Source organism: Chaetodon auriga, chromosome 7, assembly GCF_051107435.1.
Source record: "Chaetodon auriga isolate fChaAug3 chromosome 7, fChaAug3.hap1, whole genome shotgun sequence".
Lineage (NCBI taxonomy): Eukaryota > Metazoa > Chordata > Actinopteri > Chaetodontiformes > Chaetodontidae > Chaetodon > Chaetodon auriga.
Genome location: NC_135080.1, coordinates 2515215 through 2537879, shown reverse-complemented (window position 1 = coordinate 2537879; position 22665 = coordinate 2515215). Strand labels below are relative to the sequence as shown.

The 22665-nt window shown below is 46.4% G+C and overlaps 1 protein-coding gene across 2 annotated transcripts in view; it reads right to left on the bottom strand.

The window, feature by feature from the left end:
- Window positions 1-22665, bottom strand: part of slc8a2b (solute carrier family 8 member 2b) — a 105800-nt gene that overhangs the window by 22944 nt on the left and 60191 nt on the right. For both annotated transcript variants that reach the window (XM_076734208.1, XM_076734209.1), the window contains 2 exons: window positions 18573-18635; window positions 485-998 (listed from right to left, as the gene is read on the bottom strand). In XM_076734208.1, coding sequence (XP_076590323.1) covers window positions 485-871 — 387 coding nt within the window. In that variant the 5' untranslated portion in view covers window positions 872-998; window positions 18573-18635. The remainder of the gene's footprint in view (window positions 1-484; window positions 999-18572; window positions 18636-22665) is intronic.

The window sequence follows — 22665 nt, the reverse complement described above, 5'->3', positions numbered from 1 at the left end:
CTGGGACCACACACACACACACACACACACACACACACACACACACACACACACACACACACACACACACACACACACACACACACACACACACACTGCACCAGCTGTACTGTATACAGAGAATGATGAACTACACCTCAGTAATTCCTGCTGCGTTGGGTCCACACAGATGCACTTCATGACTGTTGTTCTCTTGGGTAAATACACAATAAATAAACACACACAGTTCTGTCTCTGTCTCTGGAAACAGCAGAGGGTCATTTACACTTTTATAGAGGATAAATGGTCGGAGAGGGACGACTGTGGAATCTCCAGGGACAATGACGTGACTTACCCGGCGCACATCTAACACTCATTAACCTTGAGTAACAAGCACTGAGGGGTGATTTCTGCATAATACGGAATATAAACATTTTAATGTTTAGAGGTTTTGTGGGCGCTTTGCTTCCCTTCATTCCCACACATGTGTTCCTCCACCTCTCACCTGTGACGTGATGACCTCTATGGATGCCATGAAGCGGTCGGCGATGATGGACACTCCTAGGAACATGTACATGAGCGACACAAAGTACACCACAGCTCGGGCCACCTGGTCGCCGAGCCCGGGCCGGTTTGGCTCCCAGACGGGCAGCAGGATGCCGGGCCGGCACGTCGGCACCTCCTCACACTTGTCTTTTTTGCCAGAAGTGCTGCTGTTACCGTAAGACATGGAAGACGGGAAGGAGGAGGGAAACATGGAGGGAGAGACCGCTCGCAGGTTGGGGTCGCCGCTGGGCTCGCTGCGCTGGGACTCCGGCTGGCAGGGAGGCAGTGGGAGGAGGAAGATGAGGAGGAGGAGGAGGAAGGGGGCGGGAGAAGCCAAGAGAGACATGGCGGCGTGCTGTTCCAACGAGAAGTGGGAGGAAAGGGTGAGGCAGAGGAGGATGGGATTAGGCTGAGGAAGAGGGAGGTGGGAGGGGAGGTGCTGGGTAGAGCTGAGGGTGGTGTGACTGGCTCACCTGCAGGAGGGAGAGAACGAAGAAGAAAGAGCAAATTAGTTTGTGACTCTGAAAAGACCTTTAAAATCTGACCTGACCAGTATTTCATCCTCAACACCGCGAAGACGAGTCAGACTGAGCTCACCTTCATCTGTTTCAAACAAAGTCAAAGAAAAGACGAGTGGACACGGAGCAGACTCGCTCGACACGTCCACCTGAGCGAAACCAGCTCGATTTGAGAAAAAATACTACAAACATCCTGAAGCTGTTCACGAACAGACGGACACGAGAGGGAAAAGGAGAGAAGCTGAAGGGAATAACAGAAAGAGCTGGATGTCTAGTTTTACAAACGTAAAGACAGAGACAGACAGAGCGCCTGCAAGAGAAACATCCTCGACAGAGAAACCAAAGAAAGGCACATCACGGAGGACACCATGTAGTCATGATCTCAAGTCTCTTTTCTAGGAATCCGGAGAATTCAGAGAGCTGAACAAAGTATTCTGCTTGGACTCCCGGAGTCACTTATTCTTTAAATGAAATCCTGGTAATCCTGGCTTCAGATAAAGAAACGTGATAGAAGGTGGAACTCTGAAGAAAAAACGGCCTTTCAGCATTGATTTTGAGAGGAGTTCTCCAGCTCCCCTCAAGGAGAACGGAGAACCTCCACAGGTCCTTGAACATTAAATACGAACTCAAGCACATTCAGACGTTAACACAAACAAAGGAATTCTGGGGGAAAAAAAGCAGATGAAAAGCGTGATTCATAGCAGATGACGTGGTTCAGAGGAGACCCTGGCACTCTATTCATGGCAGTGAGTCACACAGAATTACAAAACAGGTAGTGAAGAAGAATAGAAAGTTAGGAAAGAAGGGCAGACGGAGCAGGAAGGTACCAAAGACATGACGAGGAAAAAGGAGGAAGAGTTAAAAATGAGGAAGAAACGATGAAGACAGGCAAAAGAGAGAATGAGGAATAAAGGTCGTGGCAGGTTCAGCCACTTCAGGCTGGGGTGTGTTTTCTGCCACTAACAGACTTTAAAGCAACATTTTCTTTAATGTACTTCAATGTCCTCTTAGAAAAGGCAATAAAAGTGACCTTTATATCGACGAAGACAAAGAAAAGTGGGAGAGAAAGGTGGATAATGCAGATGCAACAAAGGGTGGAGGGAACGGGAGAGAAGTCTGACGAAAGGAGAGGCTGGAAAAGAAGAAGAAGAAGAAGAGGAAGAAGAAGAAGAAAAGGGGTGGAGAGGCAGTGATGGAGAGAAACCTGGCATCAAACAGAAAAAAGAACGAGAGAGAGGAGGAAGGGACGAGTCACCAGGACGGCCTTCAGAGAAACAGGTCGACATCACACAGTCTGTGTTTGTGTGTGTTTGTGTGAGTCATGCAAACCTGAGACAGCTCACCACATGTCACTCTCCTGTCTCCCTGTCAATCACACACACACACACACACACACACACACACACACACACACACACACACACACACACACACACAAACACTCTGACAGACAGAAGAAGCAGACTGATGCTGTACGTGTCTGTGAACAGTAGGTTTTGTTTTGGAGTAATTTTTATCTCTACAGCACTGTGTGTGTGTGTGTGTGTGTGTGTGTGTGTGTGTGTGTGTGTGTGTGTGTGTGTGTGTGAGTCTGTGCACCAACTGGTGAGAGTTAAACCTCAGCGTGAAACCAAAGGATGGACAGATGGACTGAAACCTGTTCTGTGCACCGGCCCTTAATCCTCTCCCTCGCTCTTCCTCTCGGCCTCCATCCGTCCATTCGTGAGGAAAGCACCTGCCAACACCTTGTGTTTTAAAATGTTACACACCTCAAAAAACCCCTCTGTTGTCATTTCTTCCCTCTGTTCCCTCCATCCCTGCACATCGCTCTGTGTCACAGTAACTCAGCTTTGTTTCTTCCTCCTGCAGGTGTTTTCTTCTGTAAAAACACTTGAACATTGTTCATTTAAATAACAATGCTGATCGCCTTTAATGTCAACTGTTCATGACATTTGCAGCCTGCTGTCAGTAATCACAATGTGAGAAAAGGACAGAGCTGTCTCATCAAAAACACGGCAGCCTTCAGAAGATTCAGAAATAGGCACAAAGTGCTTCTTCAAAGTGTTCATTCACACTTCAAGACTGTGGTTTTCGTGGCGCCGTGATCAACTGACGACTGCTGCTGTCGCATTACAACAACAAACTTTACGTCTCCTCTGACAAAACTGACCACTTGAGCAGAGACAGCAAATATTATCATGTGAAAAATGAAATATTTGGATTCTGCGTGGCTTCAGTTTGGATTTGCATGTTTACTCTCTCTATTCGCTTCGGTGCATCCACGGCGGCCTGAACACAACAGGACGCTAAAGGGCCGCAGAGCCGCTCTGCCAACAGGAGCAGCAGGAACGAACCAAGAGTCATGACGTCAGGATGAAATGTGGCACAGAAAGACAGAAAGGCCTGTTTGTTCTCAAATAACAGCAGACGAGCAGCTCCAGGTTCCTGCTGTCCCTCTGAACCGTCTCATGTTACACTGCAGTTATCAGCTAAGTGAGATGTCGCAGTAAAACAGACAGAGGCTCAGGAATCGGTTCAAATGAAATGATAAACTTATACAGTAATCTGCGCACACACACACACACACACACACACACACACACACACACACACACACACACACACGTTGTTCACATGAAAGAGACAATGACAGCTGCCCTTTGTTCCTCCTGATGGGATAAATCTCTCAGAAATATTAAAACCTGATTTCCTGAAGCAGCTGGGTGCCGTAAACAAAAGTTATGAAACAGGAACAAACAGCGAACCGGTTCCAGAAAACCTCCAGCTGCAAATCTGCTGCACTACTGAGTGTTTCCAGCAGCAGGACGGTGTGTGTGGGGCTGAGTCAAAATAAACTGCTGCTCACTGAGATGTTCTTAATGATTTCTGACAGCATGGAGCTCAGACATGTTGTCTAAACCCACACTGCTCTGCACCTGCAACAGGTAAGCCCCGGAATTGAAATCTGAGTCATAATGATGCAGACATGCACCCAGCATGTAGGATTCAGTGGTATTTAACTGTGAGGCTGCATCCAACTGAATGCCCCTCGCCAGGCATGGAGGAGAACCTGGAAGCTTGTTTGCGTCAGTCGAGCCAGCAGCACCTCCAAAGCGAAGATGAGCCGCAATGAGAGCGAAGACTAATGGACTCCATCACTGATTTCCACATTCATCAGCAGAATTACCTTTGGTTGGATTAACTCAACTGCAGCTGCATTTACTCCCTTTAAAAAAGGTAATTTGAAAGAGCTTATTAATTTAACTGACGTGCTGGCAGAGAAATACGACGATTAAAAGCATCATCGAACAAAACTCAGTGATTCAAAGGAACACGGGGCGAGCTGACACTTTATGAGTCAGTGCCGGAAAGCATGTGTGTGAAATGAGGCTGATAAACGTGTTTCCAACAAGCAAACAGCAGAAATATCTCCTGTGAAAGGGGGATGCTGATAACGCAGGAGGAGAGATGGATGGCGGCGGAACAGAGAGGAACGCGTAGGAGAAAGGAGGTGAAGAGGGAGGGAGGCATAGAAGGAGAGAAAGGCTTTGATGGAGGAATGAAAGGAGTGGTGGAAGGAGCAGAAGGGTTGGCATAAGGATATGGGAGGTGCAGAATGGAGTGATGGAGGGATAAAAGAGGCAGTGAGATGTAGAAAGAGGGATACAGGGAGGGATGGGAGGTGTCGAGGAAAGAATGAAAAGATAATAAGGGAGGTAGACAGGTAGGTAAGGAGATGCAAAAGGAGGGACTGAAGGAGGTGACAGAGGGCTAAATTGAGTCATGCAGGCATAGAAGGAGTTGAGGAAAGTGCAGTGAGGTAGTAACAAATAGGAGGAGGGATGGAGGAAGGGAGGCACCGTGAGGAGAGGAGGAGCGATGTGGATGGAGGTCCTAAACGAGTTTTCAGCCGCCGTCCGGAGTACAGGTGCAGTGTGTTGCCATGGTGACAAGGCCAGATGTTTGGTGGGGCAATTGATAACTGGGGGTGTGTGCTGGGGTGGGGTGGGGGGTGGGGCGAGAGAGAGACCGGTGTTTTTGGATCATTCAGACGTTTTATTACTGATTAAGGCTGATTAGCAGCATGAACCCTCCCTCTGAACCTGATTCAACACTCCGCACCATGAATTAGCCTCGTCCGCTGACTCCTGCTGCTGTTTCTGTGACTCACCGAGCGCCAGCAGTCATTACAGTTCCTCCACAGAAAGAGGTTTAAAGACAAATCTGTCATTAAGTTTAACTCTGACATTGAATAAAAAATAACCACAACGCGCTGATTTTCCACTCGCGGTAATGAGTTGTGACGTGTTGAATCACACACACTTTGTCTCTCTTTTCTAGCTTAAAGGCTGCTCAGTCAAGCCTCCTTCCCTCCATTCTCCGCTCAGCAAATCACACAGAAATGACAAATCGATGTCTGATATCAATAAGTAATTTGTGCTGAAACCGATGGGCAGGCTGAGGGTTTCATTACAGCCAGTTTCCACAGCAACAAATGAAGTCAGACTTGGATGCACTTGGATTTGATCACATATTTACGCCTTCTCGCTTTGTAAGAAACCAACAGGAAGCGGTGAAACACTGTACAGAGCTCAGGGAGAAGAACAGTGAGCCTGTTTCCTTTCATTTTCTACACTGTTTATCCTGTCGCTGTTTACGGGGTCACCACCGCTGGAGTTTACCACCACGCCGGCATCCCAGAGTTTCCAATTAAACCACTGCTGAAAGTATGAAGAATGAAAACAACAGACTGGCTCTGCACTGCAGTACAACATGTAGGATTTTCATGTACGTTTCTAAGGAGGTTTGACTTCAGGTGCGGGGTTTATATTTCATTTTGAATAAGATCCTGTCGGTGATGTGGGACTTCTGCAGGGTCAAAAGCTGAAAGCTAAGGCTCAAAGAGCAGCGAGTGGCAGACAGCTGCCACTCAGAGGAGCGTCTGAAGCAGCCGGCGGCCTTTTAACAGCAGACAGGAGCAGTGGTGGCAGCAGGACGTTTCGTCCACGGTGCTTTTCTCTCCGTCCTCATCTCCCTCTCTGCCTGTCCCTCCTCCCCATCTTCATGTTCATTTTTCTCTGTGGCACAAACACAAGCTTTCCACTTTGGCTCCAATCTGTCAGTGAAATTGTCCTTCAGCTGCCAGGAGGTCATTTTACTGTCATTAGAAAGTCCCCATGCAAACATACAAAAGCCTCCTCTGTCATGTGTGAGTGCATGATGAAAAGACACACTCCAGCAGGGAGAGGACTGTCCTTCAGCGTCTCTCCCTTCATCCCCGCCTCCCTCTCCTCGCTCTGTTTGCTCCTCTCTCGTAGCATCTTGTTCGCTGAAGGTCTGTTCCATCTCTTAGCCGCTGCCAAAACATCAGTAGTCTAGATTAAAAGTGTCTCTAAAGGGCTTTAATCTACAGATCAGAGGCAGCAGACCACTCCGCCCAATGAGATCAAGATGTGACGAGAGCAACCGGCTTTTTGGGTTTAACCTCTATTTGTCTAAATTCTGATCAATCTTATTGATTTGGGTTCTGTTTCTTCACAAATTCCTCTGTGTCACTTTGCTGTCGTGTTCAGCTTTCACCTCAACACCTCATTACAGCAGATTTATTCATGTTGGTAAATGGACTTCGGCTGACGTGAGGCATCAGTTGCTGGTTGATGTGTTTCACATATCTGGGCTTTCAGAAAAATCTCAGCTTCCCACTCAAAATTATGACTTATGTGTTGATGTGACCTGCACTTCCTATACGCCAGACATTGGCAATTTCTCTGATGTGACGTGAATTAGCCAAAATCTTGAACGCAGCTTAGCTCTGCCATGTTGAGACGCTACATGAGCTGAAGTATGTAGACGAAAGCAAAGTCGATGGACACAAAATAATGAGCAACCATCCTGATGGTTGATTACTGGTGTCATTTTTCAAGGTGCCTCATTCTGTTTGCAGCTCTTCAAATACGTTGAAACAAAAGGTATCTGAGGTTGTTCTGTAATTGGAAACAGGTCCAGCTCAGGACCAGCGCTTTAAAGCTGACCCCAGTCATACCATCCGACACCTGGGAGTCGTCCAGTATAACCAGCATCCTGCTGTTCACCACTGAGCAGCTCCATTGGAGACATAAGAGGTGAACCGTGTCGCTCGGGGACAATATGGGAGTGCTGGAGGATGAAGAGGCTCGTTAACCTCTCACACTTCACTTCCTTTAATCTGCTGGGACTTCGAACTAACAAGCTTCTTTAGTGATGATCTGGAGGAGCTGAAGATGTTCCAGTTTGTTTGTCCAGTCCTTTACTTTAAACTGCCTTTAAAAATGGAGGATTTTACCTTCCCGCGACACTGGAACACACACACACACACACACACACACACACACACACACACACACACACACACACACACACACACACCACAGCATGGAGGTTGTTATTTTGCCTTGAAATCAGAGGTTCTCACACTCATCAGTCAAAGGTCTGACTTTCATTCAAGGTCAGACGTCGGGAAGATTGGCGATAACAAAATAATATTGAATCAATTCATGAACGCCTCATCTGTTGTGATCGGGCCAACATGAAGCCGAGGCAGACAGGCCTCAGGTAGACTGAAGGCAGACAGTATTAACTCCTGAGATTAAAAGACTTCAGCTTGACTTCAGCTTGACTACGGTTTCTGTCCAGGACACGACTGCAGTGTCCATTTTCTCCTCTTTTTCTCTCACACACCACATCCTTCCTCTGTGCCCACTTTCTCATCCCAAACACCAATTTAAGGCATATTTGCAGAGTGATTGGCCTTCATCAGACACCTCTGCAATATCAGCCAAAGCCAGCTGGCCGAGTTCGCCGAAAAGCTTTCGCTGCTGTAAATCTTGATGACGCTAATTTCTGGGAGGGAAAGATTGTAAGTGTCTCTCAAGAGGACATCAACAAAACGCAGCTGTCAGGGATGTTAATGGACGCCTCAGTCTTGGTGTGTGGAGGAAGGAAATCAGCAACAACCCAGTGTGCACCTCTGTGTGTGTGTGTGTGTGTGTGTGTGTGTGTAATGATAACACCATCTGCTGAAACATCAGAGGAGACGTTAAAACACAACTGATCAATCGATCCATTAACCTCTGATTCTGACAATGTGTTACAAGCAATACAGCACACAAGGTGACAATTCAAAAACGCTGATATTGAAAACTGATAGAATGCAGTAGGGTTGGTGTGTGTGTGTGTGTGTGTGTGTGTGTGTGTGTGTGTGTGTAGGTGGGTGTGGTGCCCTTTCGTGCGGTGATGTCACCAGTGATTGGCAAAAACACAAATGGAGGCATCTGTGTAAGCGGCAGGACCTCCTCTCACACACACACACACACACACACACACACACGCACGCACGCGCGCACACACACGCGCACACACACACAGCCTACTTTACACAAGGTAAACAACAAAATTTAAACACTTTATCTCTGCAGCCACTCGTGAAGCAGTTTGATTCCTGAGAAGCATAGAAGGAGAAGTTTGCGGAGGTCAGGGCTGGGGGGGCCTGGCGGAGGCTGGCGGGGGCTGGGGGGGGCTGGCGGCGGCTCATCCAAGTCATTGGTTAAAGATGGCGGCACCTGGTCCCACAGTCATCTAAAGAGTGGGAGTATTGAGAGCCAGCAGCGTGGAGCTCTGGAAGCTCTGCAGTGCAAACGGCGTATCGCTGCGGTACGACTGAGAGCTGTTTTCAAGATGGCCGCGACAGCAACACACTCCACGTGTGATCCATCACGTCTACACGCCATAACTCATGAGCCTAATATCACGTCTCATTCGTCATGGGTGGCCTCTAAATATGTACACACGTATATGCACTGACAGCACAGACACACACACACATCCATCAGGACAGCTTCATGAATAGTGTATTAATCCTGACGGTACCTGGATGAACACATTCGTTAGCAGATTCAAGCAGCCAGTTATTGTGATTAATGATCTCATCACGCACACGTGCACACGCACACGCACGCACACGCACACACACACACACGCACACGCACACGCACACACACACACACACACAGAAGAAAGGCTGAGGTATTTCTTCATCTGCTGTGGACCGTTTGTCTCTCTCAGCGTCTTCGTCTCTCTCTGTGCATCTGTTTTTATCTGCACTGCTCCTCCCTCGGGACAGTGACACCTAGAGGATCATGGGATTGCTGAGGGAACGGATCACCTGACCACCTGATTGGTAAGCGTTTCACGAGCTTTGCCTCCACCAGACTGTTGGAGATGCTGCTGACTTTAGTCTTTCATGGACTCAGTTTGGCAGTTCGGGCTGGGCTTGGCGTCTAATAAACATTCATCTCTAACTCAAACTGGCCTTGTTGGATCATGTTTCAGCAGCACCAACAAGCCCCCCGTGCTTTCCACCTTCTTCATCATCAGCTTCTTTTCTTCATGCAGGTGTGCTCACTGGTTCCTGCAGATGCTGATCTACAAACGGCTTTGAGTCAGACCTTCAGCGAGGCTGATTTCTGCTGAGAGTTTGTTTTTCCTGCAGTATTTCATAAGACGCACTAAGCTGAAGAGTAGATATTTAAAGTAAAAGTCCTCCTCTCTGCCGCTGCGTGCCCTGATTTCTCTGTTTTTGTTTGTTTTGCTCGGTTCCACTCGGCAACACATCATCTACCACATCTGCCCAGTCTCTTCTTCTGTGACCAGTCTCTTCTTCTTCTCTTATTTCATTTCCCTCGAGGAAACAGAGAGTCGGAAAATGAAAGTTTCTGTTTCCACTTTAAGGCTTCCGACATCTTTAAGTACTCATTAATTTCCCAAAGGAGATGCACATGTGACTATGAGCCGTTATTGGTTTGTTCACACTTCTGATCAGGACAAACAAACACACACACACACACACACACACACACACACACACACCTCTCACACTAAACTAAATAAAATCAGAGAAAAGCGCTTTTATGATGTTTCAGCCTCTCACAGCTTCAGACTAATGAAGAGCGCAGCAGGCGATGTGCTGCTGAGCTCCATGAAACATTTGCATTCATTTTTATTCGCTTCATTCGTTCAGCAAAAGCTTTTTCACAGAGTGTCTGCTGAGTGCATCAGTAAAGTGGAGCTAGAAACCGTGGACGGCCTGCACTACAGCCAGTCAATAAAGAAGTGGACGGGACTAGAAAACACGACCAAGGCCGGCCAACATTTGCAATGTCTGTGAATTATTCACGCAGACGCGTCGGTACACAGGACAGAGAGGACGTGCAGTCAGAGTATGAGAGAGCTGAGTTTCTTTTTGTATTTCTATTTGTATTCGATCTGTGAATTTGTCACATTAGATTAAAAAAGATATAGAAAACATGCAAGAAGAAGACGTAGGAAAGTGAAGTGCTGGTGTGTCTGGAGTCATAAGTCCTGCTTGATTTGATGCGTTTTACTCCTCCTTTCCCAGAAATGCAGAAGAAGAGCAGCTGTTCACAGCGCGGCCAAACACACCGAGGGATTCATCGCCATGTAGTTTTAATATGGATGAAAGTCAATAATTTCCATCAGGCTGTGAGCAGCCGCGGTCTGATTTCATGCTGCACTTGGAGCCAGTGGTTTTCCTTAAGTGCACAGTGAAACAAGGTGTTAACCTTAATGAAGAGTTGGAGGTGCGCAGCCTGTTGCCTGCAGCTCTTCATTTAACAGCTCACTGACGCTTTTCTCCATCTAAAAGCTCCAAAATCACTGTTGTTTTATTTTGCAAACACATCCTGACAAACAGGTTTCACATGCAGAGGCTTCCTTACCGTGAACGCCGTCCTGAGCTTTTTAATGTGAAGCAGCAGCTGAAACTACAATATTAAGAGCTAATTCATAACCGCACATGGATGTTAGAGGCCACTGAAGTGACTGCTTTGGGCCAGGGGGACTCGGATAAGAGGTCGGTGGTGATAGAGGTCCTGTCTGATCGGGCTGCTCAGGCGGAGGCGCTGGGCGGGTTTCTAAAGTCTAAACTAGTAGAATTATTCCTCTTTACTTCCAGACTGTCCGTCTCATTCGTCAGCCTGCTGTCCTGAAGGCACAAACAGCGTGTGGCACATTAGTTCTGATGGATTCATACATTAATTGTGAACTGCCTGGAGCTCCAGAGACATCCACACCTCTGGGTAAGAAGGCCTGGGACTGTATTGATTAATACAAATGAGGCAGTTTGTTGAAAACTGAAGGCGATGCTTGTAATTCAAACCACATTTTCAGAGGTGGTGTTTAATGCAGTAAACGTCACTGAAGCATGAAGTTTTAAAGTGAAAAAAGTCCTTGTAATTTCCAGTCTAGACAACACTTCTCCAACTCTCCGTGTGATTTACTCTCCCCTCCGTTCTCTCACACAGAAATTTAATTGATCAGCCAAAACTCGTCCCCGTTTACAGCCACTTTTCCTCCTTCTCCCTTTACAACACCACAGTGCACCAGTCTCTCTGTTTGTCTCATAGACCTCATGGACAGATGATAGCTGTGATGTGCACATGGACATCCGAGCTGAATGAAAAACACGCCAATCACTGCATTTGTATTCTGTATTTATCTTCCTTTTGTCCACATCGAGACCAGAAATCATTTATTCCACGATAGCGCTTCTGCTTTCATTAGTGGAATTTCTGGAACGTAATCATGTTTCTCACTCCTGCCATATTTTTCTTATTGTCCTCAAAACCTACGAAAAGACCAAGCAGTGTGTCAGTCCATCTCTCAGGACCTCCTGAGGACCAAGGCCTCTGGTTCCTCCTGAGGATGTACCAAAATATGCTTTCATTTTCATAAAAGGTAATTACAGAGAACAGCTGGCCGCTGTGGATTTCAATTAACTCAAAGAGGAGGAAATAGTGCACATGTGACCCGGCTGTCTTTACTTCTGCTGCTCAGCATCCAATCAACACTCAGCACCTCGTTTAACACCTTTATAAAGACAGAGGATGTTTGTCTTACACCACTTATCTCCCTCTCTCTGTCTCTGGTGTACCCTGTGTTGATCCCGCTGCCATCATAAAGTGAGACTGAGGCTTTCCCGACGTCCACTGGGACCGAAGCTCACATGACGGAGCACAAATAACAAAGGGAGGCTAACAAACGCTCCCTCCCTCATTAGGGCACGGCGAGGCTAAATCAGGGAGAAAATTGGTCTCTAAACAATCATTTTCTTTATGCCCGCTGAGCCTCGTTCTCTTGGAGGAGACGATCAGTGTCAGTCGACGGAGCGCGGGGACACAGAGAGGGAACCAGAACGCTGTGTTAAAACTCACTGACCCAAAAAGAAAGTCTTAAAAATGCAAACACGAAATCTTTCTGCAGTCCCAAAACTGCTCCGAGAGTTTGACGAGAGAGTACATGACAGAAAATCTGATAGCCGAGCTTTAAAATCCACTGATCAATTCCCCGAGATGGGAAAATACAACCAGCAGGCTGAGGATCATCCTGTGTCCTGAACCTCGTCTCAGCTGAATAACACTTTCAAACTGTGGACACTGGTCCCTGTCCTGAAGAAACCACATCCCCGTGTCCTGAATGAATACCAGCTGGTGGCTCTGACCTCTGTGGTGATGAAGTGCTTCAGCAGCTCCACGGATGACGCCATAAATCACCTCGTTCCACGCTCACCTTGCCAACCTGGGCAGGTTAAAATGCTGTTTGTGGACCAGAGCTCAGCGTTCAACACTATCATCCCCTCCAGACTCCACACAGAGCCCGAAGACAAACGAATTAACTCCACATTGTGCGAATGGATCTTTAACTTCCATCCTCATCCTCATCCCTTCTCATCAGATTGAACAGTCAATATTTTGTCTTCGTCCCGTATTCAACTGAATAAAGGTCGAAAAGGATTTGCAAAGCATCACATCCTGTTTTTATTGAAGTTTGACACAGAAAACGGATTTTAAAAAGATAAGAGCCTCTGCTGAATGACTACAGTGTAAGAGCTGATGTGGATTCAGAGCGTACATTCAGGTTAAACAGGGCATGAAGGGAAAATATCAAGGAGAAAGAGAGACGGGAGGAGAAGCATAGACAGTGACGCTCGCTCTGCACGTCTTTCTACTGTGTGCTGCTGTTCGAGTCCTGAGGCTGCTGCCAAACAGCTCCTCAGTCAGGGAGTTACAGCCGTGCGTGAGGGTCCGCACAGGGTCCGATTTTCTTCGTGTGGTTGTGTATTTCTGTGTATTTCTGTGTGTGTTTTTGTTTCTGTGTGCCTCTGTGGGGCCACAGTTGGAAACTGCTTAAAGTCTTACCTAACTCACCTCCGTCCATCACCTTCCAAAGTTTTCACCAGCTCTCTGTGCATTTGTGCTTAAGACCATTTTGGAGAATAATCTTTTTTTTTTTTTTTTTTGGACAACAGATTCTTTTGCAGCTTTATAACCAACAAAGTAAAAAAGATTCCTCTGAAGCACACTGAGCTGCTGCAACTGACAGTTTGGAGAGATGAATCCCGCTCTGAACGCCACGCAGCAGCAAGTCTGCAGCAACTGATGAGCAACGGAGTCCAGACCTGCAAACGGCATGCATGTACTGTTTATCGTAAATATAAAGAGGAGGCTACATATTAACTGTGGTTCAACTGGCCCAGATTCACATTTCAGGGTCTGAACAACATAACTGTCAGATGAATAAAAGGATTCCTGCTGCGTCTGAAGTCACTGCAGTAAGTCGAGATCACAGTCACACACCGGCAATTCTTGCATCTATAACATCAAGAGCATTGCATTGTGGGATTGGTGGTTCACACCATGTATACCACCAGTAAATGTAGGGCGTTATATCAGAACTGAGGAGGATTTGGGACACAGCCTTCATGTTGAAGCTGATGTTCTGAAGTAAGAATCTCTCATTAAAGAAGAACATGAACTGGATTTGGATAAAAACGCGAAAGCCTCTTTCAGGTGGGATTAACCTTGCGGGGGGGGTGGGTGGGGGTGGATTCACCTCAGCAGCTGAATTCAGCCGTAACCTGCTCAATTCCACCTCAACCTACTTTAGTATCCACAACATTTACGTCCAAACGTAAAGAAAAAGAAAAATCCAGGTTTCCAGTGGTCAACCAAAGGTCCAGGCTTTACCACAGTATCATCACATCTTCTTCCACGTCGTCTGTGCTCTGATCCTTTCTCAACTGGACTCTGTGTGTGTGGCAGCAGCCTCTCATTTTAGCCATGCAGACCGTCACAGACGCTCGCGGCGGCAGGTCATATCAGCTGCCAAACAGCATGAATTCAATCTAAAACATGAGAGACGTGGAACAGTTCGGCGTAGACTCGCTCTTTATGGAAAGTCCATGAGATAACTTTGTTGGGATTTGATGATACATTAATAAAACTGAACTGAATTAAATGAAGTTTACGGTCCGGTTCGTCTGCAGGCTGCCGTCTGTACTCTGCCAAAAACTGTTTATGAGGTTAAAGAAACATCACTCTGCAACACCAACGTGCAACCGCGAGGGTTTCATTCAGATCGTATCAGTAACTCATCAGCTCTACAGTTCTGAATCAGGACCACCAGCGTTTGGATCACTGAGCTCGTGTCAGATTAAACGGTCTACAGCTGTTGTTTCAGAGGGTCAAACACACATTTAATCCACATTTAGGGTAAATACAAGAGTCAGACTGGGCTCCGTATCAGCACATAAAGGAATCGGATCAAGGCAAAAAATCTTTTAATCCAGACGACACAAGCAGAAGTGGACGCACGTACTCAACCCACAAACTCTACAATATTCATGACCAAGATGGCGGACGACACAGAAGGAGCCCTGTGGATGCACAACGTTTCAGATTTGGTCTGTCTGAAGTCAAACCGAAGCTTTCCAAACCACAGAGCTGCTGTTTACCTGCTGAGTCTGTTAAATCTCATAAGCTTTCCTGCGCGATGCTCAAAGAGACGCTTTGCTTTGTCTGAGCTGTGCGTGAGCACAGAGAAGCGAAGCCACATGAATAATTTACTGCAGCGTTCGGCTGAAAACACTCCACATTTAATTTCCAGATAAAGCAGATCAGGAGACAATAAAGACAGTAACAGAATTCCAATGTGTCGCTGCTCCTGGTTTCTAATATCATGGTTGAACTTGCAGGACAGTGTTCTTGTCCTGCTCAGAGATTCAACATTTGTCTCCGGCTTTCAGAGCTTCCCACCAAAAAACTCAACCGAAGCGACAACCTTCACCGAACCTCCTCGACAGCCGTTAAGACGGATGAAGAAACACCTTTTCTTTAATTCTGTGCACAGATTTTCAGATCAGTTCAGGAATTTGACTCAACGGCCTTCAGGTTAGAGCTCGACTCTGCAGTTCCTCTGCTGATCTTCAGCAGCTTCAGAGGCCTGCGTTGTGTTACAGGATGGGAAACGTGTGTCTTAGCATGGACCTTTAGCTCAGAGCGTTAACTGTGTATTTTGATATAAAACATGAGAAACGTATCGGTGAGAAGTGTGAAAATAATAAAATCATCTTGATGCTTGGTGATAATTTCACCTCCTGCTCTTCTGTTTAGTTTTCCCTCATATTTTCCTTCCATATCTTTTCTTTTTCTTCGTGCAGTTTCTCTCGTCTCGTCTCCTGAAGCTTGTACGACACAGACAGTAATATAACAGGACAAATGCATCTGGCTCTCCTGACACGTTCATCCCCACCATCCATCTCACTGTTTTAGCACACTGCAGTGATCCCTGAGCTCCTGCTCTCTTCCATTTGGTACCTCAACAAATATAAAATATATCAGAAAATGCCCCAAAGTTGAGATCATTTCAGATAAAAAGGAAAAAGCTTCTGTTGATTTCAGATTTCTGCTGAACATTAAAGTACACTAATGTCATCTCATCATATCTACTCTCATATCTGAACCACTGCAAGCAGAATTAAACTTGGACCAAGGACCACTGATGTAACCATCATATCACAGATTTCAGGAAACCAGATGTTGAGACAACAGCAGGAAAATGCTGAGAGCAAGAAGACTTGAAAAAACTGATCTAAAGGAGAAGATCAGAAATTTTCAGGAGTGTCTTAAAACACACTCACAAACATAATAAACATGAAAACTGTGAAACATCTTAAAAAATGGAGGAAAATGGAAGAGATCAACCTCACTGAGACACCTGGGTGGACCACAAGAACCACTGGAGTAACAGAAGCGTATCATTATTAAAGATTTATAAGAATAAAGACGTCCAATAAGACAAGTCCAAGGAAAGGGTCCAGTTTATTTAGACCAATGAAACACTAGCCATCGTTCACATCGTTCCAATTTGTTCCAAAAAACACCGAAAGAATCACATCAAAGGGCAAAAACAAACAATGGATCCACATCATGGATCCTAAAGACCTGGATCCACTCGGTAATGTTCCAAACAGTGTGGAGAGTCCGAGCCGAGACCGCAGACCACCTCCAAGGTTTCACACTGTAAAATATGGAAATATGAGCTCTTCATGTGCTGTCTATTAGTGGAAACACACCTCTGAGACTCATCAGCCTCATCGATTTCACACACACACTTTGCCTAACTGCGTCCACACACACATCTATCAATGTCTCATCTGGCCGGTGAGAAGAATTCAGCCGACACACTCCAGCGTGTGTGTGCACACACTGACACATATACATGCACACATCTGATGAGGCGCAGCCAGCTAAGATGAGGCTATACACCGCTGTGCTAATGCACACAGTCACACACACACACACACACACACAAAACTCTACCTGCATCCTATTAAAGCACAGCTCTGACAGGGAAGACGATGGACCAAAGTGGAGATGGTCAGAGAGGTAAGGGGAGGGCGGACTGGACAAAGAGAAAGATGGAGAGAAACTGGAGTGTCAGGGCGGAGCTGGAGGACGTATGAGACGAGTGGGGACTTTAAAGTGACTGCAGTTTGGGGACAGGCGCTTTGTGAGGGTTAAGACGAGGTTTCAGGGTCAGAGGTGGAATTAGGTTAAGGTCAGGGCAACGGGCTAGAGGGCTAGAGTCCCCACAGCGACAGTGCAACAAATGTGTCATATGAGTGAGAGTGTGTGTGAGTGTGTGTGTGTGTGTGTGTGTGTGTCAGTGGTCCGTGAGTTTCCCTCTGGATTCCTGACAACTTCACACACACACACACACACACACACACACACACACACACACACACACACACACACAGTGAGCATTTATTATTTCACCACACAGACAGTCAATCACACATGAACACCACACACACACACACACACACACACACACACACACACACACACACACACACGTATATGAAAGGGGCAGAAAAAAAAAAGATACACACGTGGAACATGTTCACGATTCATTTTCACCTCACACACACACGCACACAAGGACAAATTATATAACTAGTGCAAAGTAGACAAGGACAGACACACACACACACACACACACACACACACACACACACACACACACACACACACAGTAATGACCCACCGACGGCACTCATTCATCACCACTTGGCTCGGATGCCGTGGGAGATAACTAATGAGCCATTACTGTTATTACCCAGAATGCATTGCTTTGGCCCTCAGCCTCTCGGCCATCGGTTGACACACATGTGTGACTACATGGGTGTGTATGTGTGTGTGTGTGTGTGCGTGTGTGTGTGTGTGCGTGTGTGTGTGTGTGTGTGTGCGTGTGTGTGTGTGTGTCAGACTTTGTTAGAAAACCTGAATCAAATCTGATTAGAAAACTGATTCAGGAACAGTTTCTTCTCGGTCAGTGTTTTCTCTGAACGCCTCAGCAGCAGCGTGACGAATCTTAAATCTTTATTACACAGTGTAAAAACATGTTAAAGGTGAAAGTGCTGCAGCATGTTTCACGTAAAAAAGACCCACAAATATCAGCTGCCACATAAGCAGCGTTTTAAGTCTGGAGCCGCCGAATGTCGTCATGCTCCATCGTGGTGAGAAACATAGATTAACATGCATTGTGCCTCCTACACACACTTTAAAAACAGCTGAGATACTGTTTCACACAGTCAGAAGGATGAAAACAAAGCAGAGCGCAGGTTTGATTCTGCAGGGAGACGCTTCAGATCTCTGAATCACAACCAACACCTCAATTTGAGTTGAGACGAAGTTCAAGGAGACCTGGTGCTGCTCTCATTGGCTGCTGAGCCAATCAGAGTCTTTGTGGGTGGGATTAAAGCTGCATCAGCCATGAAGCTCATCACGTCTTACACATATGGTGGAGTCAATTTAAAAGCTGAAAGCTGTGACCTCTAACATATGCTGCTGTCTGTGGGCCTCAGTTGACATTAGACACTTAGAAGATAACAGGGGACTGACAGACAGCTGACACTGCGGTCATCAAGCTGAAAGGAATCAGAATCGATGTGTGAGCGTGGAAGCACACTATGGAGACTATAAGGGACACTTCACACTTGTGTGAGGGTGTGACACGGGCAGGGTGGATCTGATCCAGTGTCCTTTGACTCCACACCACCTCAGTGGCAGCGACTACTGTGACTCTCAAGGGAAGGAAAAATGACCAGAAAACATTAGAGAGCAAACTCACCACTAGTCTCAGGCGCTCCTTCTTTAACTCTCGATCCACATAGAGCTCCTACTCACTGGCAGGCTGCAGAGAGAGAGACATTAAGAGATGAGAGGCTTTCACTTTTGATGCTTCTTTAAACATTTCGCTGCTCAAACAAAGGCAACAATGCCCAAAAGCATCTTCAAAACTCTGCAAACTCCCACTGGCTCACATCAGAAACAAAGGCCAAACTACGCCGCTGCCATGAGCTCAAGGACAGAGGAAGAGAGAAAGAGAGAAAGAGAGAGAGAGAGAGAGAGAGAGAGAGAGGCATGTGGGTTAGTGATCAGCTCTCATTTGTATAGATGTCAGTTACTTGAGCGAGCAGCCATCCTGAAAGACGGGTCACAGATAATGAGAACAAACACAAATACCCACACAGATTAAAGTGTGTGTGCAGCATTTTTCCACCAGCGGGTCACATGACGACGGACGGTGTGAAGAGCAGAAGGAGAAACGGACTGATGAAGAACCTGTGCGTTGATAGACGGAGTTGATTTTGGCCTTTTATTAAACATGGAGTCATCCACTGCAGCCAATTTACAAAAAAGCCTAAAAATATTGTCACAGTATGAACATTTCAGGGGTGAAGTAAAGCAACGTGAATAAATTAACTGAGCTAAGCAGCACATAGGACAGAGTCCACATGGATGGCTGCAGGGTAATGTGCTAAAAAGTCCCCACACTCCCTCAGACCTGTCCTTTGCACTGGGTTTGTGCAAATGCAATCTGTCCCTGCAGAGCGTCCAGAGATGGACGGGTCACGGTTGGACTGAATGTCTCTGGAATGGGCTTTTGACAGCCAGTCCAAGAGTCGTAACGTAGCACAAAACCAGAAAAGATGCCAGCGATCCTTCAGCAGAGCAACGCTCGATGCAGATGGGAAGCTGCTGTTTTCGAGTAAGGCGCTCTATGCATCACCCTGGACTGGATTATCTGTAACCTGAGTGAACAGAAGAATGAACCGGGCCAGTGCCTCCACCCAGGCGCCCGCTGATATCTCTGAAGTGGAGTCACTGGCCCACGCTTACATGAATAATCTGAAGAAAGCAGCAAAGCAATTCACAAATATTGACAGAAGCTGCTTGGAGGGCTGGTTTGGTGAGCCGCTTTCATCTCATACTTGGATGGAATTCTTTAAGATAAAGGAGTTTTTAAATAGCAGCAGAGGCCTGTAGCCTCCACACGTCCACCGGCAGCCGCCCTGTGGTGGTGTTTCACACTCAGCACAGCAGACCTCCCTTCTTATTTCTAAGCCTGTACAGAGAGCAGCGTGATAGAATCGAGCTTGCAGGATGCAGTCAGGCATTTGTGCAGGCTTTGAAAAAGATCTAGAAGCCTGGGCGGGCTCTTTGATCACATTCACCAACCCAATCATGGATGAGGGCAGTGTCCTCACCTTTTCTGCTGCTAAAGTTAAGCTTTGGGTTTCTTGTCAGTTGTCTTAACGAAATGAAGAAGTCATAATGAAGTCTTTGAATGTCTGGTCCGTGAGCAAAAAGGGTTCAAACACCAGCTATAGAGACAACTGAGGGCTGACAGGACGATGGTCAATGGACAATTAAAGTCTGGCCCCAAGTCAATACATGGCTGAAGTCATTATCCAGAATCAAGTCAAACACCTCGTTAAAAAAAGCTCCGTCGTCTGCGTTCGCCCATTAATATTCACCAGTTTAATGAGAAGTGAAGTCACGTGAAGGAGCCACGACATCGAGCACTGAACAAAACACTGATGCATTACAATGAAGCTGACATTCAGAGTCGAAGCCAGCAACGACAACCACCCAGAATCCAGCTGGCCTGCCTTTCTCCTCGCCTCTGAGGACACCAATGATCTGAAAACCTGTTGCTGAGCTGACATATCTCAACGCAGGAACAACCTCCGCTCTTCCAACAAAATGTAAATATGTAAGATTTTCCTTCTTCCTTCCTGTGATTAACATGAGCTTAACAAGAAAAATCTATTCCTGGTTTTCATTATTTACATCCTGCAGTGACTTCCTCACCTGAGTGCAGATGCCTCATAAATATTATATGGTCACATGATATTTACACAAGGCTGTGACCAATAAATATGTGCATTCCAGGTTTTCTGTGGAGAAATCAGCAGATCCAGTCTGTGATTTGGGAGCTGAAGTCCTCCATCCTTCTTCACAAGGTCTCGACCTCCATTAACAGGCCGATGGAGCCTCTTCGTCACTCAGTCAATAGCTCTTAATCTGCAGAGGAGGGCGGCTGCTTGGAGGCGGACGGAGAGATGACCTGCTGCTCTGCAAGGTTAACTCATCTGATACGAGTCGGTGCGTCGAGGGGCAGGCGCACACGTAGGACACGCCAGGCACATGACAGACACACGAGCAGAGAGCCCAGCTGGAGGGTGAAGACTCGTTTAGCCGTCTCAAAGCACATTCTGTGGTTATTTTTATTGTTTCTAGCTGTGAAAAAGTTTGTGTGTGTGTGTGTGTGTGTGTGTGTGTGTGTGTGTGTGTGTGTGTGTGTGACGTGAACACAAAGCACCTCTGGAGCTGCTGCCTTGACGCACCACAGCGGACAAAGTGAGGAGCTCCACGGTGCTCAGGTGTGAGACCTTGTCTGTGATACTCATCAGGGCTTTTTCTTCCTCTCCCCGCTCGCAGCTCAGGCTGATGTAAATGTCTCGGCTAAAGGTTGACGCCAACACGCTCGTTGCGGAGACATTCATCAACGGCCGAGACGCTAAAGTTCACGGCCGAATAAACTCCTCGGAGCCGTCTCTCTAATCACGGCGCTCTTTCACCCCGCACAGCTCCTCTGCTAAATGTAGCACAGGTCGGTTATGCATCACATCGTCCACTATAAAGATCCCTTTACTCCGTTCAGGTTTTTCATGAAACCCACTCTATGTTCTTCAAGGGCACATCTATCAAAACTCATTTTCTAATCCAGCTAAAGGTTGCTCACTGTGGCAACAAGGCCCATTTATGTCAACATGTCCCGAAAGAAAATAATATATTTCAGTGACTCGGGGACTCTGCTGTGTCAGGTGGTTTGTTTGCGTGTGGCTCTGGAGAGCATCAGTCGTCTGAAGAGTAAAACAATCTTCAGGGGAAAATGATTTTTCTGTCCTGACTCGCCACAGTTCACTGCTAATAATCTCCATCACTGTGAGAGTAGATCAGATCATGATGGATCGCTGCTCGCTCTCCACAGGAGCGACGACACAGCCTCAAACACCGAACCGGCTCTTCTGATGCCTCTCAGATTTCCTTTGTAGATCACGAGCTGAGTCTGCGTCACATCATCGCACACTGATTGTTTTACTATCGGAATATTTTCCTTTCATTCGTTCCTTCCTGTTATCTTTCATCGAGTCACTCCAGCGGCTGTTCTCCTCTGTCAGCTTCAGTTAGTGACTCCCTTCATTTCCCAGGATGCCTTTCAACATGATATGGTAAGTTGGCGACGATGCGTTTTGGGTTATGAAGGCAACACTCTCCAAACTCTCTTCTACGGACGTACTGCCTCATAGAACAGTGGATTTAACACAAACCACTGGTCAGCACTGTTTTCATTTGTTAGAAATAAAGCTCTGAAAAATCGACAAAGGGAAGTTTTTAAATTCACCGTATTGACTTTATCTCCCATGTAATCATTTCATTTAAATTCCTGCTTTTCTGCCACGGTTCAAGTAGCTCAAAGCAAAAAGCAAGATGAAAAAATCAATTCAATGAAATCCACCTCTGGTTGAAGCTACATTAAAGGTCATTTATTTGCTAATTAGAAATAGCTGCAGCCTCTGCAGTTTGTCTGTGAAGCGCAGCCTCAGGTCAGTTTTAACCACCACTTTGGTATTTGGCATTTGGCCAGATGAGCACGGATCGTTAAGTCCACCCTGCCAATCAGAATTAATGCATTAACATTAGTGTCGATACCACAGTTATGGCTGAACCCTTATGAGCTATGACAACAATACAAAACATGCTCAGGAAAAAGCATCACAAGTCTATTGGTGTTTATGAGCAGCAGCCATTTTGAAGAAAATTCCATTTCTAGCTTCAAAATATTTGACAGTTGTTCCAATGTAATCAGAATT